Genomic DNA, 23,055 nt, shown 5'->3' with positions numbered 1-23,055 from the left:
ATGTCCTTAGTCTGCTTGTCTTCAGCAAACTGTTTGCAGGCTTTTTTTGTGCATCATCTTTAGAACAACATCTTCATCCTTCTGGAACAACAGCCATGCAGTACAATTTGATGCAGTGTGTGGCGTATGGTCTGAGCACTGACAGGCTGGTTGTGGGGGTCTGCGGGCGGGGGGCTTATCGGAATCTGGAAGCCCCCTTTAACAAGGGGACCCCCAGATCCCGGCCCCCCCCTGTGTGAAATGGTAAGGGGGTACAAAAGTACCCCTACCATTTCACTAAAAAACTGTCAAAAATGTTAAAAATGACAAGAGACAGTTTTTGACAATTCCTTTATTTAAATACTTCTTCTTTCTTCTATCTTCCTTCATCTTCTGGTTCTTCTGGCTCTTCTGGTTCTTCCTCCGGCGTTCTCGTCCAGCATCTCCTCCGCGGCGTCTTCTATCTTCTTCTCCTCGGGCCGCTCCGCACCCATGGCATGGGGGGAGGCTCCCGCTCTTCTCTTCTTCTTCAGCTTCTTCTCTTCTTCATTTTCTTCTCCGGGCCGCTCCGCATCCATGCTGGCATGAAGGGAGGCTCCCGCTGTGTGACGGCGCTCCTCGTCTGACAGTTCTTAAATAACGGGGGGCGGGGCCACCCGGTGACCCCGCCCCCCTCTGACGCACTGGACATGACGGGACTTCCCTGTGGCATTCCCTGTGACGTCACAGGGAAGTCCCGTCAAGTCACCGTGCGTCAGAGGGGGGCGGGGTCACCGGGTGGCCCCGCCCCCCATTATTTAAGAACTGTCAGACGAGGAGCGCCGTCACACAGCGGGAGCCTCCAGCCATGCTAGCATGTGTGAGGAGCGGCCCGGAGAAGAAAATGAAGAAGAGAAGAAAAGAAGAAGAGAAGAAGATGAAGAAGAAGAGCGGGAGCCTCCCCCCATGCCATGGGTGCGGAGCGGCCCGAGGAGAAGAAGATAGAAGACTCCGCGGAGGAGATGCTGGACGAGAACGCCGGAGGAAGAACCAGAAGAGCCAGAAGAACCAGAAGAACCAGAAGATGAAGGAAGATAGAAGAAAGAAGAAGTATTTAAATAAAGGAATTGTCAAAAACTGTCTCTTGTCATTTTTAACATTTTTGACAGTTTTTTAGTGAAATGGTAGGGGTACTTTTGTACCCCCTTACCATTTCACACGGGGGGGGCCGGGATCTGGGGGTCCCCTTGTTAAAGGGGGCTTCCAGATTCCGATAAGCCCCCCGCCCGCAGACCCCCACAACCACCGGCCAGGGTTGTGGGGATGAGGCCCTTGTCCTCATCAACATGGGGACAAGGTGTTTTGGGGGGCTACCCCTAAGCACCCTCCCAATGTTGAGGGCATGTGGCCTGGTACGGTTCAGGAGGGGGGGGCGCACTCTCGTCCCCCCCTCTTTTCCTGCGGCCTGCCAGGTTGCGTGCTCGGATAAGGGTCTGGTAGGGATTTTTGGGGGGACCCCACGCCCTTTTTTTTTGGCGCGGGGTTCCCCTTAAAATCCATACCAGACCTGAAGGGTCTGGTATGGAATTTAGGGGGAACCCCACGTCATTTTTTTTTTAAATTTTGGCCGGGGTTCCCCTTAATATCCATACCAGACCTGAAGGGCCTGGTATGGAATTTAGGGGGACTCCCACGTCATTTTTTTTTTTTAATTTTGGTTCGGGGTTCCCCTTTGGGGAATTCCCATGCCGTTTTTATCAATGAACTTCTATGTGTATTGTCGGCAATGCAATAGCCGCAGGTAGTTTTAAATTAGTTTTTTCCTTCAAAATGTCATTTTGCTGTCAGACTGTTCTAAACACAGGAAACATGCGCCCCTTTACAGGCATACTATAGACACCCCCCAGGTACGAAATTTAAAGGGATATTACACTTTTATTGTTTGACTTTAAGCATTATTAAAATCACTGCTCCTGAAAAAACGGCCGTTTTTAAAACTTTTTTTTGCATTGATCCATGTCCCCTGGGGCAGGACCCGGGTCCCCAAACACTTTTTATGACAATAACTTGCATATTAGCCTTTAAAATTAGCACTTTTGATTTCTCCCATAGACTTTTAAAGGGTGTTCCGTGGCACTCGAATTTGCCGCGAACACCCCAAATTGTTCGCTGTTCGGCAAACTTGCGAACAGCCAATGTTCGAGTCGAACATGAGTTTGACTCGAACTCGAAGCTCATCCCTAGCTGGCAGCACTCATACGTCTATTTCCCAAAGACAAGCTCTGGATATGACCCTGAACACGTCTTCTTTGGTCAACCATGGTGAGGCCTGTTCTGAGTGGAACCTGTCCTGTTAAACCGCTGTATGTCTTTGCCACCGTGCTGCAGCTCAATTTCAGGGTCAGAGCACAACAGGTGCTGTATGGGTCTGTCAGTGTAACATGCTGTTGGGTGCTGACTTTCTTAATATATGGCTGTAATGTGTGTTACAGACTATAACACAGCACAGCCATAACAAAGTCAGCACCACACAGCATGTTACACTGACAGAGCCATACAGCACCTACTGTGCTCTGATCATCATAATGATGATGACCATGAGCACACAATGAGATGCTACTTTACACATGTGATGGGGGGAAGGGACAGTAAAAACACACAGCCAAGCTGTATTTTTGACACCCCAAAACCACTTCCCTTTGATAAATTTTCATCTAAGCTTTGCAATCAGGTCCGCCTGTCAGTTTTTCATGCAGACCTGATTGAAAGCTCCATTTAGGTCTTCAGGAGTCCAGATATGAATTGACTTGTGTGCATTTAGATCCGCTTACGTCCGTGTCCATTCAGGTAAAAAAAAAAAAAATGGAAAAAAACATTCTTTTCTATTTTTCCAGACCTAAATGTGACAGATCAGAGGTAACCTGATGTAAATGGACACAAGTCTGTGGTGTATGCGGACACAAACTGAATGGGCACAGATGTCAAAACACTGACATCTCTCCCATTCAGATCCAGTTATGATTGTTGGGGTGCTGTAAAGATTCCTGGTGGTAAAGCTAAGGTGGGTTCAGACTATGTTCTGAATATGCCTGAGCTCATCCTAGCTAATTAGTTGTTGTAAAAGTTCTAAAATAAGATATCTCTGCTGATTTATAATAGTGTAAAAAGTTTAGAATAATAATGGTTATTAAAGGTTCACCTTTTGGAACATGTTACATGTTTCAGCTCCTGCCACCGTTCCCCCAGATTTTGTGACAGCGTGGGGTCAGGGGCAGAGCCAGGGGTGGTGTTGTGGGTGGGGCCAAGGGGGGTCCCGTCAGGTAGGCTGTATGGGGCCCCATGATTTATAACAGGGGCCCTGCCTACAATAGGACACTTTGGGTTTCTGCATAAGGAACGAACCCAAAAGGGGGTCTTCCAATAAGATTGGCCAGTGTTTAATAAGAATGTTTTCCATTTTTCTGTGGCAGTCATGAAATTGTGACATGAACCGTATAGGCTGGGGTATATGTGATGTCGTGGACTTAGGCAAAGGTTTAATTGTGTACTGTTGGTAGGCATCTTCCACAAGTATAGATGGATATCCTTTATCTAAGAATTTATCGGTAAGGAGTTGACCTTGGGTCTGGTAGTCCTCACCCTGGGTACAATTGCGGCGAATCCTATGAAACTGACTCTGAGGGATATTGTTAATCCACTTGGGATGGTGACAGCTTCGATAATGGATGAATGAATTTCCTGCAGTAGGTTTTGTATAAATAGTGGCCTCTATGCGTGAGTCACTGTGGTACAGTTCTAGGTCCAAAAAGACCAGTCTGTCAGGATCGACCACATGGGTGAAAGATAGTCCCAGATTGTTATTGTTGCGTTGTGATACGAACTGTGTCAGGCTGTCTATGGTGCCATACCATATGATGACTAAGTCATCGATATAGCGCCCATAAAAAATTATGTTGGCTGAGAAGGGATTATTTTGTGAAATGTACTGTAATTCCCAATAGTGAGGTAATTTTTTTGTTGATTGATTTTTTAATATTAATTTTTGGCCTTTTTTTAGCTCAGTATGTGCTCTGCTTTGTCAACCTTTGTAAGCCCAAGTATTTAATATCTACTGTTTTTCCAAACTTCGTTCATCCCATTGCCTTTGGTCCACTGACCATTGTAGTTCTACGGCCGTGGACCTCATGCCCAGGAGAGTGTATTCAATGATGCTCTCCTCCAGAGAACAACAGGCCAGTAGAAGGAGCCGTGAGCTCCGAGCCCATAGTCTTTCATTCTACAGAGACAGTCCTGACCCCCTTCCTCCCGCCCCCTGCTGGTGACATCATTTCCGCTTCTGGTTCAAGCTGGTCAGCATGGAGCTGACTACTTCCTGGTTTTCCTGAATGTATAGCTATTCAGCACAACATCACACCAGAACCTTTCCCAGCTACCCGGATCGTGCGAGGAGCTTGTGGGACACAGTAGAACTGCCAGGACTACATACTTATGGTGAGTATGACTCCCACTTATATCTTGTAAGTGTAGCGCTGGTAGATTTTTAATCTACCGCTGATAGGTAAATCTTGTGGGTTACTTGTTAGAGGAAGTTAGATTTGCCTCTGTTCCAGCTTGGCTGAGTTGTGTGTAGTTCCACACTGCGCCAGTGGGTGTCGTTGTCACCATGGGCCAGTGTTGGAAAGGCAACGTGTTGAAGCGTATGAGTGCTCCTCTGTCCCGGAGACAACTCGGTGGAGGTGGTCCTCCGAGTTGCATTCTGGGAGAGGGTATTTATGGGACAGACGCCATGTTTAAGGGTTCGTTTTCAGCCACCTGCTGGCCCTCCTGGCCGACAGGTATGCGTTAAGAGTACCACCTCGTGGTCCTCCGTTCCGGAGGCCCATGTCGCTGCAGCTTGTGGGTGGGCCCAGAAGCCTGTCTGGGGCCTACCACAGCAGCGGAGGAACGGTCCTGAGCTGTCTATCCTGAGTGAAGAAGCTGGACAACCGAGGAGATCCCAGGGGAGGACCCATCATGGAAGGATCATGCAGAGTGCTGGTATGGAGAGGGGCCTGGTGACTCGGTTGGAGGACGTATCCTGAAGTAATCTTACTGCATAGTACTGCCGAGTTGGCTTAAAGGTTCAAGTACATTCATCGCAAACCAATACATCCTGTGACAGAGTATCGTACGGGTTTTATTCCAAACAAGTCTGTGGCAGAGACTTTTGTTTGTGCTGCGTACTGGCTGCTAGGCAAGTGAGAGAGGCCTATCCAGGGAGGCAAAGATTGAATCCCACAAGGGGAGTGCATTCAACCATTCAACCACAAGTGTTCAATTCCAAAGATTGTTCTAAAGAATACTAAGGAAAGGTATTTGAGCTTCCCTGCAACTTTCCTTCTTCCTCTTTCCTGCTACTTCCTGTATTATTTGTTCATTAAAGCATTGGAAAATATACTCAAGTGTTGGTGTCTACATCGTCCGGAGGTAAACTCAACGGGACCCTAGACCCGGTGCCGGTAAAACAGAGGCATCGAGAGTGAAGGTAACAGCCCGCTTTAAACCAGCAGCTCCACCGAGAGTTATTGCTACATAAGTGTTTTTAATCTTGTGCATTAAATGATACTGTTTTAATACTACACTTAGAGAGGCGCCCCCCCCCCCCCTTGTTTCTTTTTTACCTTTAAGAAGGGTTGGGCTCCCTTCAGTCCACCTGCCCTCCACCTACTCATCAGAATACATATGCTTCCACTGTGGAGTCACTCATCAGTCAGTGACAGGAACTACAGATACCAGGGTGCCTTGATGTGGCCTGTAGATTTTGCATGTATTTGCAAATGTGTGCAGCCTAAACCCCTGTTTTTAATGCATACTGTTAGAGAGGTTGATTCGGTTAATGTGAACAAAAGAAAGATATACTCCTGCGCTCATGAGGGTGTTGTTAGTATGGGTACGTAGTACTGTTATGGTGGCCAAACTGAAGAAAGTGATTGAGTATGTCCCACTGCTTTGACTGACCCGGGGTGATCTGAATAAGATAGTATGGGAAGGATGGATGGAAGGCACGTGATCAGACACTGGCATCAAATCCTACAGTTTATTCATAAATAATAAAATACATACATGTAAGAAATAATAATAAAAACATACTACGTTTTATAAGAAGGGGTTACAAAATATATATACACACGCTTGTAGTGTTACAAGTGGACCATGCCCAAATGGGGGCAAATGCTAAAAAGTCTGTATAGACATATGGACCAATGCATTTGCACATAGGGAGGAGTGGTTAGTGGGGAGACTTATCAAATGTGGAATAGTTAGTTCTCCTTAACTCCATCTAAGTCCACATCTGAGCACTCTATAGCAGCAAAGGTGTGTTTGCAGGGTTGTCCTTCTTATAGGGATGGGACTGTCCGGTGGACCTGTGACAGGTGAGGAAGCTGCAGCCTGCGGACGTCCTTCGGAGGCCAGAAATACAATATCGTGGGGGATAAGAGGTGTCTCTAAATGTGCCCAGTCATGTACTTGTAAGGCGCTGTGTCGGTCGCCGTCCATGAAGAACATGGGGATCATGGGGATCTCGGAGATTGAACTGCCCTACCGGGACACTCAGATCTACAGCCCATAGGATGTCGATTAAGGCTTATTAACCTCCAGGGTCTGATGAGTTTGAACCCCTTGTGGGTGTGTGGAGCACGCGGTGGGAAAGTGTTTGGTGAACGGTGCACTCATCAATCTTCTACTGTGTACATCTTGCTGACCCACCAGAGACTCTTGTTCTAATTTTATTGTTTTTGTTTTATTCATTCACTATTTTCAGACTGTCAGTGGTATTATTTGTCTGATGTGAGCACCGCTTAGATGTTTTAATTATTTCTCTTTTGTGGTTTTAATTTTTACATTTGTTTACCATATTCTAACCTCAGAATACAGATTTCGGAACTAGTCAGTCAGTGGTGGATAATATCTTAGCAAATGGTGCTCCCAGATGGTTAACAAATTTGAAGGCAGACTTTCCCAGAAAGAACGTTCAAGCAGTCACATTCTAATTAATGACCAACAAACGGGAGAAGAAAACATTCAAACCAACTTGTCCGCGGGCTGGTTGGTAAGTAAGCTTAGAATTTTTCCTTGGATTTATCCTTGGCCCTGTTTATATTTATTTGCCCTCCAATGCTGCTTACTGTTATGGCTAGTCATAGGTGGGGAAGTGGACCCCTTTTTTAAAAGAATGGAAACATCACTCTGCTGGCACCAGCCAAATGAGTGCACACATGCTCCCTTTACTGTAAGCAAGCAGTGTTTTCTTTCAATGACAGCAGAATCAGTAAAGTCTATGCATCTCTAAATGGCACTGCTATACCCTATAGAAATAATTTCCATAATTTTAAATGATAGGTGCTCAAGCACCCCCAAGCCACCCAGTATCTGGTATAAGTAAACTGACTAGACCAGTCTGGGGAACAACATGTATTTTTAATGTATAGTTACACTAACCACGCAAATTTCATGAAAATTCAGGACTCAAAATTTATTATCACTTTCATGTATAAATGTTCAAGTAAATGTTAGGATGACTTATGAATTGCTGCTTCTCGTTGGGCTGATTGCAGTCATTAGGGTGGTGCAAAATTTTCAGGTATTTCATCACAATTATGATAAAAAGACTGTCAGATGATCAGAGCTGTGGATGGACATAAGCTTCTCTGATGTTTTCATAATTAGCACGCAGAACATTAAGTCATTTTAAACTGCAACAGTCTACAAAAAAAGTGCACAATCACAGAAAAATTGCTTTGTATGTGTAACTCCCTTGGTGGCCTATAAAAGAAAATACACGTACATATGAACCATTGTCTTCAGAGCAAGATACATTGCAACAACCCAGTATACCTCAAATAACCACAACCATCCACCTTGACCACCATGAGCCACAGCCAGCACAAGCAGGGTATGCCTACACCTTTAAAGGCAGGTGTTCATGTAAGGAGCCACTCTCCCAAACTCTCAGTTCATCATGGAATCGGACAATTTTCACATCATGGAGGATATCATAAAGTCCACCACACAACCCATAATACCCATGGGGGGGCAAGTAAACCAATAATCTTTACAAAACACTCTTCCATCACTCATGGATGTGGCTACGGAAGTGTACATAGTGCTCATAATAATGACAACCACTTTAATAGCATCGGGAGCCACGGTGGTTGGAAGAATGATGGTTTTTTCAATGTCAATGAGAAGGAAACCATGCAGCTCCTTAATGACCGACTAGCAACCTACCTAGAGAAGGTCCACTCTCTGGAACAAGAAAATGCCCAAATGGAGAAGAAAATCTGTGAATGGTATGACAAAAATTCCCATATATCAACACCAGACTTCCAACACTACTACAAGGCTATTGAAGAACTTCAAAGCAGGGTGAGTCAATGAAATATAGTATACTTAAAATACATTTTGAGATAGGAAGTCTATCTGAGTTTAGGTTAAATTGTGTTTTATTTTTTTTTGCCAATAGAAAAGGAAGGCTTACCAATATAATGCCATTACAAAATATTGTGAAGATAAATTGTAGCTTGTTCATCAATAGCATCAGACATTTCACCTTGATACAGCAAATTAATGTGTCTTACGTTTATTGCCTACAAAATATTCCATAATTTTTTTTTTGTTTCATATTTGAATAATTGAATAGATCTCCATAGCATCACTGGACAATGCCAGGGTAGTCCTACAGATAGATAATGCAAGATTGGCTACTGATGACTTCAAGAACAAGTAAGTCAGCAGGTCTTTTTGATATACACAGTATATTTTTAGTTTGGTAATTTTAGAAACATTGTTTATTTTATAGCAAGGTTTACTCTGAATCTGCCAAAACTTTTAATTGGTAATAATGGAAAATTTTTACAATGAGGACACAGACAAAACATTTTTAGTAAAGTGGGGGAAGAGTAGAATTTGTGCCAACATTTTTTTTTTTATCTCTGTCCCAGTAACAATTTCTCTCTTTGGTCCATGGTACCGTTCCATTCATGCATCGGTTCTGTATTTTGAACCATTTGTTTTGCCTTAGAACCACAGTGAATTGTTTAGATTCCAGATCAGATTAGTAGCTCAGTAGTTCTTACAGACAAGCTGAGGCCCATCACTGTAAATTGTTTGAGGATAACTGCTCTGGATTTGGAGAACCCTAAGCAAAGAAAAAACAGCCCTCTCCCCCCTAAAATTTATACCAGATCCTTATCCTAGAGAAGGGTTCTGGTGTAAATTTGTAAGAAGGAAACCACACAAAAAAATCTGGGTTCCCTGAAAATCCATACCAGACCCTTATCCAGGCATGAAACCCAGCTGGTTAGGAAGGGGAGGGGCAGTGAACGTTAACCCCCTGAATCATACCAGGCCATATGCCCACAACATGGATAGGATACTCCTCATAGTACCTCTTGTTTTTCATTCACAAAGAAAGGTAAAATGTAAATAAATACACCCACGCTGTGAAAAAGTCCTTTATGAAAAAAAAAAAGTCCAGTGTTGTAAATTCATCATCAATCATGTCATCCAGCAAAGAAGATCCATTGTTAATTATGATGAATGATGCCCTGTTGACCTGTGCATGACAATCTGGCTTCTGCCAGATTCTTGCTGCAAGTGACACGTCCCTTTCAGTCCTCTAAATGTAAACAAGCCAGAGGGTGATGCTGCCTGAAGTCAAAGACCAAATTTGGTCACTGATGTCACCTGTCATCTCTCAGCTGGCTTGTTTATTATGGGAGGTGGGTCAGGAAAATGGTGTCATTTAGTGCCGGCAGTAATACCGCTACTAAATGAATAAAAGATGCCCATGAACACATGGGACATTTGTTATGGGAACATATTGTACAGAATGGTTGACAACCCTACTGCCCCACAATGGTGTTTTAAAACTAGATCTGATTAGAAGATGTAATGTAATTGAATCATTCTGCATATTCTATATTATATGTGTTTAATTTTTATTTGCTTCTAATTATTTAATCCTATCTCTAAGATATGAGCTGGAAGGCAGGCTAAGAACTTTTGTGGAGACTGACTTGAAAGGATTGCGTAAAGTAATAGAAGGGCTTAATATAGACCAAACTGACCTAGAGGTTCAATTGGAGTGCCTGAAGGATGAATTGTTGCAGATGAAGAAGCATCAGGAAGAGGTAATTTCAAACTTACAAATCAAAATAAAATATAAAAGTGCTGCATATTAAAGGGGTTATAAACCCTTGTTTTTTTTTAAATAACAAACATATCATGCTTACCTCCACTGTGCAGTTAGTTTTGCACAGAGTGGCCCCAATCATCGTCTTCTGGGGTCCCCCAATGGCGCTCATGGCTCCTCCCGTCATCGGTAAACCCCCTAGGAGAAGCACTCTCCCTGGGGGCTACTGTGCGGGCATGCTCCCGAGTCCAGCATTTGTGTCCATAGACACAGAATGCTGGACTCTGCCCCGCCGCCCCGGCGCCCGCATCATTGGATTCGATTGACAGCAACAGCGCCAATGGCTGCGCTGCTATCAATCTATCCAATCAAGAGCCGAGAGCCTTGGCCAGAGAGGTAGAGCATGGGGAACGAAACAGAAGTTTTTTCACCTTAATGCATAGGATGCATTAAGGTGAAAAATCACAAGGGTTTACAACCCCTTTAAGTAAAGTATGGTGAAATTGCATTTTTTCAGGAAACCCATAAGGTGTCAAAACTAGATTTGGAAATGTATGATATCCCTTCATTTACCACAGTTGCTCCCCTGTCTCCAAGTCTCGGGGGGGTCAGAATGTTAACTTCCAACAAGATAGCATGGTTGTGCACTGATATTCTCATGACATGCTTAGATTCCTTTTCCTTAAAGACTTCAGGCCACCAAGTCACACTAGCTAATATTTACACTCCAAATGTGGGTTCCTTGAACTGTGCCTTCAGAAGCTCGTGAAATTTGCAGAGGGTGGTTGGTCGGAGGCAAATTGAATGCTGTGGATTTATCCCTAGGAGACTTGCACTTATCTTATGCTGGTCTACAGTGACATAAAGGGTACTTGTGTGGAGAGCATGGTAGAGATATGGCGCATATTGCTCCCGATACACTGGATTATACATTTTACTCCATGCCTCATAACTCGAATGCTTGTCTCAACTACTTTCTCGTACACCAGTCAAGCCTGCCCCCAGTTGTTTTTGGGGGAGATTGGGTTCCGGATAATATCAGATCACATGCCAGTCACTGTATCGTTGACTTTGGGGGAGACAGCAAAACAGATGGGGAATTGGAGACTGAACAAGAGCTTGATTCAACAACCACAACATGTGCGTACCATTGAAGGAGACATCAGAGACTATTTTGCCACCAATGAGACCATTGAACTTTCTCTGCAGGTGGTTTGGGAGGCCATAAATGTGTAATCAGAGGCAGCCTTATCAAGCTGGGTGTGAGGGCTAAAAAGGAGAGATTACAGGAGATTGCTATACTTTTGGACCACATCCATACCCTGGAGCATTCCCATAAATGCTCCCTAGCAGTTAAGACAGCCATTGACCTTAAAATTCTTTGGGACTCTATGAACTCCATTTTGCTCTCTAAAGCTAAAACAAAGCTCATTTAATCTTGAAGAAACTATTACAAATTTGGGGGAAAGCCAGGCAGACCATTGGCCAGAGCCTTGTGAGAGAATAAACATAAAGCATTTATACCCACAGTGAAATTGAAAAATTGGTCAATATGGACTATTATGAGAAACTCTATAATTCACTTAATAGTCCAGCTATGTCAGACCCACATACTTGACTATCAGTGATAAATGAATAAATATTTCAATCCTTTAGGGATGCCATGTTTCTCACAGGAAAGAGAAGAGTTGAAGGGTCCCATCCTTTACACGGACGTTTTGAAGGCGATGCAGTGTATGGAGGCAGGCTGGACACCAGGTCTAGATGGTTTTCCTATACGCTATTATCAGACATTCTCTGCCTTTCTAGTCTCCTAATTAGTTCACTCTAGCAACACCTTACCGAATAGAGTAACTCCCACCCAAAACCACCACTCACACCCACATAACCTTAATCCCAAAGGAAGGCAGAGATGGTTCAGAGTGTGTAAATTATTGCCCCATCTCTTTATTCAATCTTAACCTTAAGATCTTCACAAAAATTTTAGCCAACCACCTCCTGGCATATATATACTTGTTGGTCTATAATAACCAAATGGGATTTATCCCAAATAGGGTGGCTAGGGGCAATTAGTGCGGGGTGTTGAATTTAATCCACTCAACCTGATCAAAATACATCCCGACACTGCTGATTTTAGCGAATGTGGAGAAGGCCTTTGATTGAGTCAACTGGGCTTTGGGAAAAGGGTACTCCAGCACATTGGCCTAAGGACTAAAAAATGTACATGGATAGATGCCATTTATTCTCACCCTACAATGGCAGTCCAGGCCAATGAAGCACTGCGAGCATCTCTTACTATAAAATAAATGTACACAAATCAGAGGCCCCAAACATTAATCTTGCTCCAGATTCTCTGCAGTGAATACAATCTAACTTTCCCTTCACCTAAGACACATTAGAATATCAAATATGTAGGTATAAACTTAACACCAAATTTCTCAGAAATATTAAAGAAAAATTTCCCTCCGCGACTGTTGTCGACTAGGTCAGATCTTAAACCTTGGCATCAGCAATCTTTTACGTGGTTCAGGAGGAACAGTGTTCTAAAAATTACAGTCCTCCTTAGACTGCTAAATCTCCTGCAGACCTTTTAAGTGGCCCTACCACATTACTTACATTGCGCAACAAAAGCAGAATTCTTCACCTTTCTCTGGGGCCACAAGACAAAGAGGGTCACTTACCACCTTTTGACTTTGCCAAAGGAAAGAGGGGGCATTGGTTTTCCAGACCCTTTTAAATATTATGCTGTCTACATGCCATAAACATTAGATTGGATTAAACATGGAACAGAGAAAGTTTTGGTGGTGCCAGAGCAGGCTTCCCCCTCCCTTCACTACAGACTCTCCCATGGTAGTCCTAATTTTTGCCTCCTGACCGCCTGATGTAAAATCACATTTTATGTTAGGAACTACCTTTTCGGTTTTGGCCAAGGCTTGATTCATGACGACATCCCATCAGGCTCTTATGCTTATGCTACCAATAATTGGAACCTGGGAATATCCCCTGGACTGATGGACACACAGTTCAAGGCCATTGTCCGGATCAAGTTCAGACTTTGTCACTTTTGGCTGGAGGGCTGTTGGCAGACCATTCCTGAGTAACATGCTTTCCCCCCTTCACTGGACCATTGGCAAACCATACAAATACAATACTTTATAACATATATGCAATTAGGTAAAGTTTCCAGGGCACCAACACACTTAAAAAGAACAGTTATCTTTCAAAGAAGAACTGTCTAATGAAAAACAAAAATTGGTGACGGTTACCTCTCCTTCTGAGAATGTAATGAGTCACTGATCTGGAGTAGGTTTGCAGAGAAGGGCTTTTGACTTTTTCTGACTTCCTTAAACTTGGAACTAGTGCTGGTTCAGTGACTCAGAAAGTAATGAAGTTGGTCCACATAGCAGCCAGGGCAATAGCATTTTCAAAAGAGGGTCAGTAATGGCACTGTCCTATATTTACAGGTTTAATCTATTGTTCCAGATGCTTCCTGTTCGTTATCATGAATATACATTCTTACATTTTGCTTTAACCTTAAAGGATGTGACTTGTCTGCGAAATCAGCTGGGTGCCAGGATCAGTGTTCATGTAGATGCTGCACCATCCGTTGACCTGACAAGGGTGCTGTCTGAAGTCAGAGAGCAATATGAAAATCTGATGGAGAGGAACCTGAGGGAAGTTGAGAGCATTTTTATTGCCAGGGTAAATCCTCTTTTATTTGGTAAACTTTGTGACAGTTAATTAAACTTTATTCATTATTATATGACTTAATTTATCTTTTATACTTTTAGAGTGAGGAATTGAACAGGGAGGTGGCTTCTGGATCAGAACAGTTGCAATCAGTTCAGACCGAACTTATTGACTTGAAGCGTTGTTTGCAAACCCTTGAGATTGAGCTTCAAAGCCAGCTGAGCATGGTATGTGATGTAATGTATAACTTAGCATACTGTCATGGAGGTTATGTAGTTAAAACAAAGCAAAGTTCTCTTTGCAAATCAGTGTAAAGTATTCATGGTGGGGATTGCCAGTGTTTTGTGGAATTTCAACTGCCACTGCAGTTAGAAATTCTTTTCCCATACATTACCAGTTAAATGGTAAAATATCAATTGTGTGCTCATAGTCCCTACTATATGTGTTGCTCTGTGCAAAATCAGCTTTGGGTTAAAGACTAACACTGTGCTGTTGGCATTGTACTTCTGGTATCTGGAAATACAGATACATGAGATGGGTGTAGCTAATGGGCTTGTACTACAATGGAGCCTTAAAATCTCCCATGTACATTTAACTACATATTACATATGCAATATATTACTGTGGCAATAGCTTTTTACAGCTTTATAGAACAATGAAAAAATAAACTTGAAATTGAGCATGGCTCACCTGCTGCCTGTCTCAACATCAATAGTGAATTAGTATTTATAATGACAACAGCAGTTTGATCTCTTGGACTACAGTATGTGAGTTCCTAACATTATACTGAAGTTCTGCCATTTTTAAGTGCAACTTTTCCTGTGCAAAGTTCTTTAAAGTATCAAGGCAAAGGCATCTTCCACATCTTCTGTAACAATCTTTACAATAATCAATGTGCCTTTTTGTTTTAATTATAATTATGAGACCCGATGTGAGATACAGTTCCTCTATGCTGTGGTTTTGGCACTGCAATAAAAGAATAGTAATTCTATTGCTCCTGGAGCCATCCTGAAGGACCCGAGTCTACATACTGTACACAGAGCCATCCTGTACAGGAGATAGACACTAGAGATAAAGACCTCGAACAACACCAGTGTCTCTTTATTCCTCCATCCACTTTTAGAGGTTGAATGCAAGCCTAGTGCCTCCTGTTTCATTGATTTGCAGAGTAAATGTTATCCTAGTCCTTTGACTACATGATTTCCATTAGTGATGGAGTTAAAATAGCTTTAGCAAGATGAGAAGGGCTCTAGATCAAATGCAGATAACTAGCATGAGTGTTTTACGTGTGTTTCCCTGGCATTAGTTTGATTTGTCCTGATTTTAAGTCTATTCCTACACATGTTACCATTTAATTTTTTTCTCTAGAAATCGGCTCTTGAGTGCACCTTGGCAGAGACAGAAGCAACTTTTGGCTCCCAACTTCATCACCTACAAAACCTGATTGACAACGTGGAAGATCAACTCTCACAGATTCGATCAGAACTAGAGAGACAAATTTATGAGTACAAGATTCTCATGGATCAAACAACCCATCTGGAGATGGAGATCACCACATATAAGCGATTGCTGGAAGCACAAGATATTCAGTAGGTGAAAGGGGGATAGTCTGTGTAGGCCAATGAGAAGGAAAGGGCATTAGTTGAGGTGAGAGATGTTAAAGCAGTTAATTAGTAGTTTAAGGCTGGGTTCACACTATAACACGCTGCGGATCGCACAGGAGCGCTGTGCATCCCTGTTCCCCGTTTCAGGGACGAATCAGGGCCAATTCTATGCCTGAATTCGGCCCTGAGACGTAGCCAAAGACGCACAGCGTTTTTGTGCAGTACGCTCCGCAGCCGCCCCGGAGATATGTGAACCGGCTCCATAGGGAGCCAGTCACATTCTCCTGCTATGCAAATTAGATTCGGGGAAACGCGCATCTAATTCGCATATGTGTGAACAGGCCTTAAGGTATCATTGGTAAGAAGGGACATGTTTTGAAAATTTTATAGAAGAGAAGGTTATAAGCTCAGTCTTGTAAAGATTGCTCTTTAGAAAGTAGAGTGACATCGGTACTGCTGTGTGAATTAGTAAATTATTGATGCATGGGAAGGTTATAGTGGTGAGCTGAGTACAGAGATAAATCTGGGTGTCATCTGCATAACAATGGTATTGGAGGCTGTGTACGGTTACCATTAGACTGAGTAAGGATGCATACAGGTATATAGGGAATAGAAGGGATCAGAAAACAGAGCTATGGGAGACCCTATGGGAAGAAGGAGAGGAGATGAGGGGATTGGGTAGTATCTACATTCAATTTAAATATAAAATACGTGATTTTTAAAGTGCCATTGCACAAAAAAACAATGTTTTTGTTTCAGTCGGTGCCAGAAAATGAATTTGTCCACTGATATTTTTCTCTGAGATCTCTGAGTTTGAGTTCACTTAATCAGATGCATGACAGGATCATCAACAGAGGATTTATTCTGCTTTTTGTTTTTAATTTCATTTATATTGTGAAAACTGCAACTAGAAGATTCATAATCCTTCTTTGGCGGCAGTGTCAAGGCACATTTTGTTTACTATTTATTTTACCATTCGTGTAAACTTGTTTCCGTTTTCTCTCATTTTATTTGTTTCTGGAGCTTGAATCTAGCTGTTTTACTCTGCTCCTTATAACTAAATAATGCTGGTTTAACCACACCCATTAAGCCATGCCCATTTTACTTAAGCTGTGCCTACTTTTCATCATATTTTACTGCAAGCACAGCAACATAACACCCTTGTTGAGTTTTCAGTAGAGCAAAAGTTGGTAACCCTAGGGCTAGCTGCCATTTCTGCTCCTTGCTGTTGCCTGGCCGCTGTATGTTTAGATTTGCAAGTACAGTCCTACCACCTTGAGGCAGTTTTGTACCTTTACTGCTCCTGGTGCCCCCCACCTCCACTTATGCCCCACCCCAACTAATGACTATCAGAAGGGAGCACATTGGCATCTTCTCTACAGGAATAAAAGGACCAGATACTGGCTGCAGCGGGGGATGTTAGACTGTTGAAGTCAGAAAGTCTGGTAGGCAAATTTTAATGTCATAATTCCAAAGAGATAATAGAATAAAGTATTTTAGAAACCAGCGCATGGGCTGATATTTTAAGTAGGCATTCAAGAAATTGAAGAATTCCAGCCATTTCTGCTTTTCCAGAAATGAGCATGTTGAATATGCATTAATCCAGCACTAAACTGTAATTAAGTTATATTCAAGGATATACAGTATCCAGAATATAGCTACGATCTGCATGTAAAGTTTTTTAAGTCATGACTTCAATACTATTTCAATGTACAATGTATTATCATTCTTCATACATGCTAGAGTGTTAATGCATATCCCGTATCTCTACAGTGTTCCAGAACATCATCAGCAGCATGAGAAGTTCCGTAGAGAAAGTAAGTGTGGAAGTTAAAGACGACAAAAATGATCTGAACCAAGTCCAAGTTTTGCTGTTTTAAGCTTTTATAATAAACTCATGATTCAACTTGGGATTGATGCCAAATTTGGGATAGATGACACATGTAAAGTGTTCAATTATATTTGTTTTACAGTAGTGCCTCCCTTAGGAATATATGGACAACAGCTGCAGATGCTGGATGGAACATTTTGGTTTATTGTGGTCCTCATTACTAAATACAATAGACAATTAAAGTGCAGGTCTAGGCAAAACCTTCTTGCCCATTTTCCCATGGGGGGGGGGGGGGGTTACCCCTCTGTTTTGTGACCATTTTCTCCAAGAAAGTAAGGGGAAATCCAAATTTTAGAGTAGTCCCCAGAACAACAGTTGAAGGGAAATCATTCAATGGGGATGCTTATTCTGAGGAAAACTGTCTAAGAGGGGAATGCTCTTCACGATGAGATATTGCATCTCTGCAACAGGAAGTGAAGGTAAATTTCCCCTGTAGTACACAAACAGCATATAATCTGGCATGGGTTTAATCCTTCTCTACTCTAGCCAAAAAAATGTTTTATTTAAAGCAATGATAATACTTTCGAATCACATCCATATTTCTGCTCAGCAGCATCGACCATAGCCTAGGACAGCAGGTGTTCACCCACCTAAACCACTCCCACATCATGTTGCTGCCTGTTAGCATTACATTCCTATATATTTTACTAAGTTCTAGAATGCCACTCTGCCTGCCATTGTAAACCATCTCCCCATTTCTCAGCATAATGTAATATGATTTGCCCCACCAACCATCACCATTTGCCATCACCAACTACCACTTTTTCTTAATAGTTTGGACTGTTACAAAAATTTCAATAAATAATGGATCTACTGGCATGATCGACAGGTAATAACATTATATTACATTTGCCCGTAGTTCCACCTTAACATTCTAATGCCGTGTACACACGGGCAGACTTTTTGGCATCAAAGGTCCGACGGTATTTCCGACGGACTTTCAACGGACATTTGACGGACTTCCGACGAACTTTCAAACGAACGGACTTGGACACACACAATCACACCAAAGTCCGATGGATTCGTACGTGATGACGTACGATCGGTCTAAAATAGGGAAGTTGATAGCCAGTAGCCAATAGCTGCCCTAATGTCGGTTTTCGTCTGTCGGACTAGCATACAGACGAGCTGATTTTTCAAAAGGACTTGAGTCCGTCGGAAAGATTTGAAACGTGTTCCAAATCTAAAGTCCGTCTGATTTTCGACCGAAAAAGTCCGCTGCAGGTCCGATGAAGCCCACACACGGCCGGATTGTCTGCCGGATTCGTCCCGTCGGACCAGTCCGGTCGAAAAGTCCACACATCACTATGGGGTGCAAATTTATGGGCTACCTCCAGACCTAACTGCCTTCAATTTGTATATTGCTGTATTAATTTCATTAAGTAGCTTAAGGGACCACACTTCACTTAGTGACCTTGACGAGGCAGTTTAGCGTCCATGTATATTTGTTTTTAATACAAATGTTAAAGTGGAACGATACTCACTTCCACTCCAGCGCTGTGGTGTTCTAGAGCTCCATACTAGATGTTGACATCTTTGGCCCGTCTTCTTCTGGGTACCAATCTTTGGCCATTTTCATTGTCTGGGATGAGATGAGGTCAACTCAGATGCACTGGAGTTTATTCATCTCAGCAGATGCTGAATATATACACTGAGCTGTGCCTGCAGACAGGTAGATGAGAAGCTTTAATGCAGATAAGACAGTGGGGTTTATTAACTAAAGTCAAATAAACTGCGCACTTTGCAAGTGCAGTTGCAGTCTGCAAGGGAATGTGCTACAGAGCTTAGTAAATGAGGAGAAGATCTGCTGACTTCCATCATCCAATTACGTGTAAGCAAAAAATGTTTTATTTTTTATTTTTGTTGAATTTGATTGGGTAATTTTTGCAAAGAGACGCTTCACCATATTTACTAAGTTCTTGTGCAAATTCCCTTGCAGCGTGCAACAGTCTGTTTGCCTTTAGTAAATGAACCCCATTATGTCTGTCTGTTCACAATTCTTCTTTTCTAAATATAGTTCATCTTTAAGAGCCCTTGCACACTGGGGCGGTTTGCAGGCGCTATTGCGCTAATAATAGCGCCTGCAAACCGCCCCGAAAGTGCCGCTGCATGTATTCCTGTGTGAAAGCCCCGAGGGCTTGCACACTGGAGCGATGCGCTGGCAGGACGGTAATAAAAGTCCTGCTAGCAGCATCTTCGGAGCGGTGAAGGAGCGGTGTGTATACCGCTCCTTTACCGCTCCTGCCCATTGAAATCAATGGGACGGCGCGGCTATACCGCCGGCAATGCGCCTCTGCAGAGGCGCTTTGCGGTGGTTTTTAACCCTTTCTCGGCCGCTAGCGGGGGGTAAAACCGCCCCGCTAGCGGCCGCATACCGACGGTAAAACGCCGCTATTAATAGCGGCGTTTTACCGCCGACGCCGCCCCCGCCCCAGTGTGCAAGGGCTCTAAACAGTGCAATTTGTTTTTTTGTTTACCTGAATTTTTGTGCAGGGACACACTGGAGGTCTTAAGCCACCATTGTGCTGTACTGGACTTTTGGTTTGTCCCTGTGCGTTTATGGAAGAACAGCCTACCCTTTTCCATGTTACTCAATGCTATATATGCTCAAAAATCCTCTTATAGATTTGCTTTAGGGACCACACTATGAAAAAATGAGTCAGAGTGGCTTCCACATACACTATATTGTCAAAAGTATTGGGACGTCTGCCTTTACACGCACACAAACTTTAATAGCATCCCAATCTTAGTCCGTAGGGTTCAATATTGAGTTGGCCTACCCTTTGCAGCTATAACAGCTTTAATTCTTCTGGGAAGGCTGTCCACAAGGTTTAGGAGTGTTTCTATGGGAATATTTGACCATTCTTCCAGAAGAGCATTTGTGAGGTCAGGCACTGATGTTGGATGAGAAGGCCCAGCTTGCAGTCTCCCCTCTAATTCATCCTAAAGATGTTCTATCGGGTTGAGGTCAGGATTGTGCAGGCCAGTCAAGTTCCTCCACCTCAAACTCACTCATCCATGTCTTTATGGACATTGCTTTGTGCACTGGTGCGCAGTCATGTTGGAACAGGAAGGGGCCATCCTCAAACTGTTCCCACAAAGTTGGGAGCATTAAATTGTCCAATATGTTCTGGGATGCTGACGCCTTAACCTCCCTGGCGGTATGATTATTTCAGATTTTTGCGTCTCAAAGCGGTACAATTATTTTGCATAGAAATTTGGCGTTTTATATTGTAGGTCTGTAATTCTTAACAATAACACACTTAAATCTGTCCACCAAGAGTCTAGTAGATATCTCGGGTATGATGAAGTTTGCAACGCAAAATCATGAATTATAATATAATAAATAAATATAAATAATTTTAAAAAATAATAATATAATAATAATAAAATACATTTCCCCACGATTCACTATCGCTCAATTCTGCAAGTGTTCTAATTTACTATCGCTGTTTTCTAGCTGGTTTAAAGCCACTTTTGACTTAAAGGGACACTTTTTGGTTGCTATGGACAATCTTAAGTTTCCAGGCAGAAAGAACAGTATATATAATATAAAACTGCATGCAGGGCACTGGACAAAGCATTGGGGACAAAAGGAATGTGAAATGATTTCATACAGTACTGTAATCTGTAAGATTACAGTACTGTATGTGTTATGATTTTTACAGTTTTTTAAATTTGCCGCTAGGCTCAGCCCACGTGCGTCGCAACGCTCGCAGGGAATGGAGCCTGGCACGGAGAGGCTTCAGGAGGAGGACAGAGCCCGCAGACACAGCGGGGGACATCGCAGGATCCTGGGGACAAGTTAAGTATAACGCACCAGAATCCTGCAATGCAATCCCGAGTGTGGCTCGGGGTTACCGCTAATGGTGCTAAAATTTAACCCCGAGCCACACTCGGGAATACCATCAGGGAGGTTAAGAGTTCCCTTCACTGGAACTAAGGGGCCAAGCCCAAACTCTGATAAACAACCCCACACCATAATCCCCCCTCCATTAAATGATTTCGACCAGTGCAAAAAGCAAGGTCCATAAAGTCCAAAATAAACTTGGCTGGCCTGCACAGAGTCCTGACTTCAACCCAATAGAACACCTTTGGGATGAATTAGAGCGAAGACTGCAAGCCAGGCCTTCTCATCCACATCAGTGCCTGACCTCGCAAATGCGCTTCTGGAAGAATTATCAAACATTCCCATAGACACACTCCTAAATTGAGTTGAAGCTGTTATAGATGCAAAGGGTGGGCCAACTCAATATTGAACCCTATGGACTAAGACTGGGATGCCATTAAAGTTCATGTGCGTGTAAAGGCAGGCGTCCCAATATATTGCTTTTGGCAATATAGTGTATATTTGCAAATGTTGTGCAACTAAAAGCAATGATTTAATGCAAATTGTTAACCACTTGCCGACCGCCGCACGCCAATGTACATCCAAACTTTGGCGGCGGATATCGTTGTTATGGCAGCAGCTAGCTCCCCGTTTTCGTGCGGCGGTCGGCTTTCAGATAAAAGTGGTCCCTGCGGCGGATTCACCGCGAGATCACTTTTATCGGTGGCGGGAGAGGGCCCCCCCCTCCCGGAGCTTACCGGAGCCGTCGATAGCGGCAGAGGCGATCGCGTCCGTCTCCCTTCCGTGCCTGGAGACGAGTGAGGCTAAGATGGCGCCCACTCGTCTCCATGACACTGCTGGGCGGAAGCGACGTCAAAACGTCACTTCCACCCACGCCTCTTAAAGGCACATTTTTTTCAATGTCATTTTTTTAAATTACTTTTTTTTTTTTTTGCATTTTAGTGTAAATATGAGATCTGAGGTCTTTTTGACCCCAGATCTCATATTTAAGAGGTCCTGTCATGCTTTTTTCTATTACAAGGGATGTTTACATTCCTTGTAATAGGAATAAAAGTGACACAATTTTTTTTTTTTAACAGTGTAAAAATAAATAAAATAATGTACAATAAATAATAAAAACAAAAAAATTTTTTTAAAAACCCCCTGTCCTGACGAGCTCGCGCACAGAAGCGAACGCATACGCGAGTAGCGTCCGCATATAAAAACAGTAGTCAAACCACACATGTGAGGTATCGCTGTGACCGGAAGAGCGAGAGCAATAATTCTAACCTTAGACCTCCTCTGTAACACAAAACATGCAACCTGTAGAATTTTTTAAACGTCGCCTATGGAGATTTTTGAGGGTAAAAGTTTGACCCCATTCCTTGAGCGGGCGCAATTTTGAAGCGTGACATGTTGAGTATCAATTTACTTGGCGTAACATTATATTTCACAATATATAAAAAAATTGGGCTAACTTTACTGTTGTCTTATTTTTTTATTCAGAAAAGTGAATTTTTTCCAAAAAAAGTGCATTTATAAGACCACTGCGCAAATACGGTGCAAAAAAGAGTATTGCATTGACTGCCATTTTATTCTCTAGGGTATTAGAAAAAAAACAATATATAATGTTTGGGGGTTCTAAGTAATTTTCTAGCAAAAAAACCTGTTTTAAACATGTAAACACCTAAAATCCAAAACGAGGCTGGTCTTTAAGTGGTTAAACAGTGTACATTTTTCTTTTTGCTGGCTAGCTGGTAGATGTGTTGGGAATTTTTCGTGTTTTTTATATAACTTTTTTCTAATTCTTACAGTATCTCACAGCAGTTCAAAACACCACATCAGCACTCAGGAACCTGACCACGGAGAGCATCAAACCAAGGAACCTGTTCACCCACCAACCAAGTGA

The 23,055-nt window shown here is 42.8% G+C and overlaps 1 protein-coding gene across 1 annotated transcript; it reads left to right on the top strand.

Moving 5' to 3' along the window:
* Positions 1-7,785: 7,785 nt before the first annotated feature.
* On the top strand, positions 7,786-23,055 carry LOC141113766 (keratin, type I cytoskeletal 19-like). Its single transcript, XM_073607046.1, is given in 8 exon segments — positions 7,786-8,364; positions 8,639-8,721; positions 9,974-10,130; positions 13,673-13,834; positions 13,924-14,049; positions 15,191-15,411; positions 17,200-17,243; positions 22,961-23,055. Coding segments are annotated over 8 exon segments (1,467 nt in total).

This window comes from Aquarana catesbeiana, linkage group LG12 (assembly GCF_042186555.1).
Source record: "Aquarana catesbeiana isolate 2022-GZ linkage group LG12, ASM4218655v1, whole genome shotgun sequence".
NCBI lineage: Eukaryota > Metazoa > Chordata > Amphibia > Anura > Ranidae > Aquarana > Aquarana catesbeiana.
Note: the sequence above shows the minus strand (reverse complement) of the source record. Positions and strands in the feature narration are given on the sequence as shown.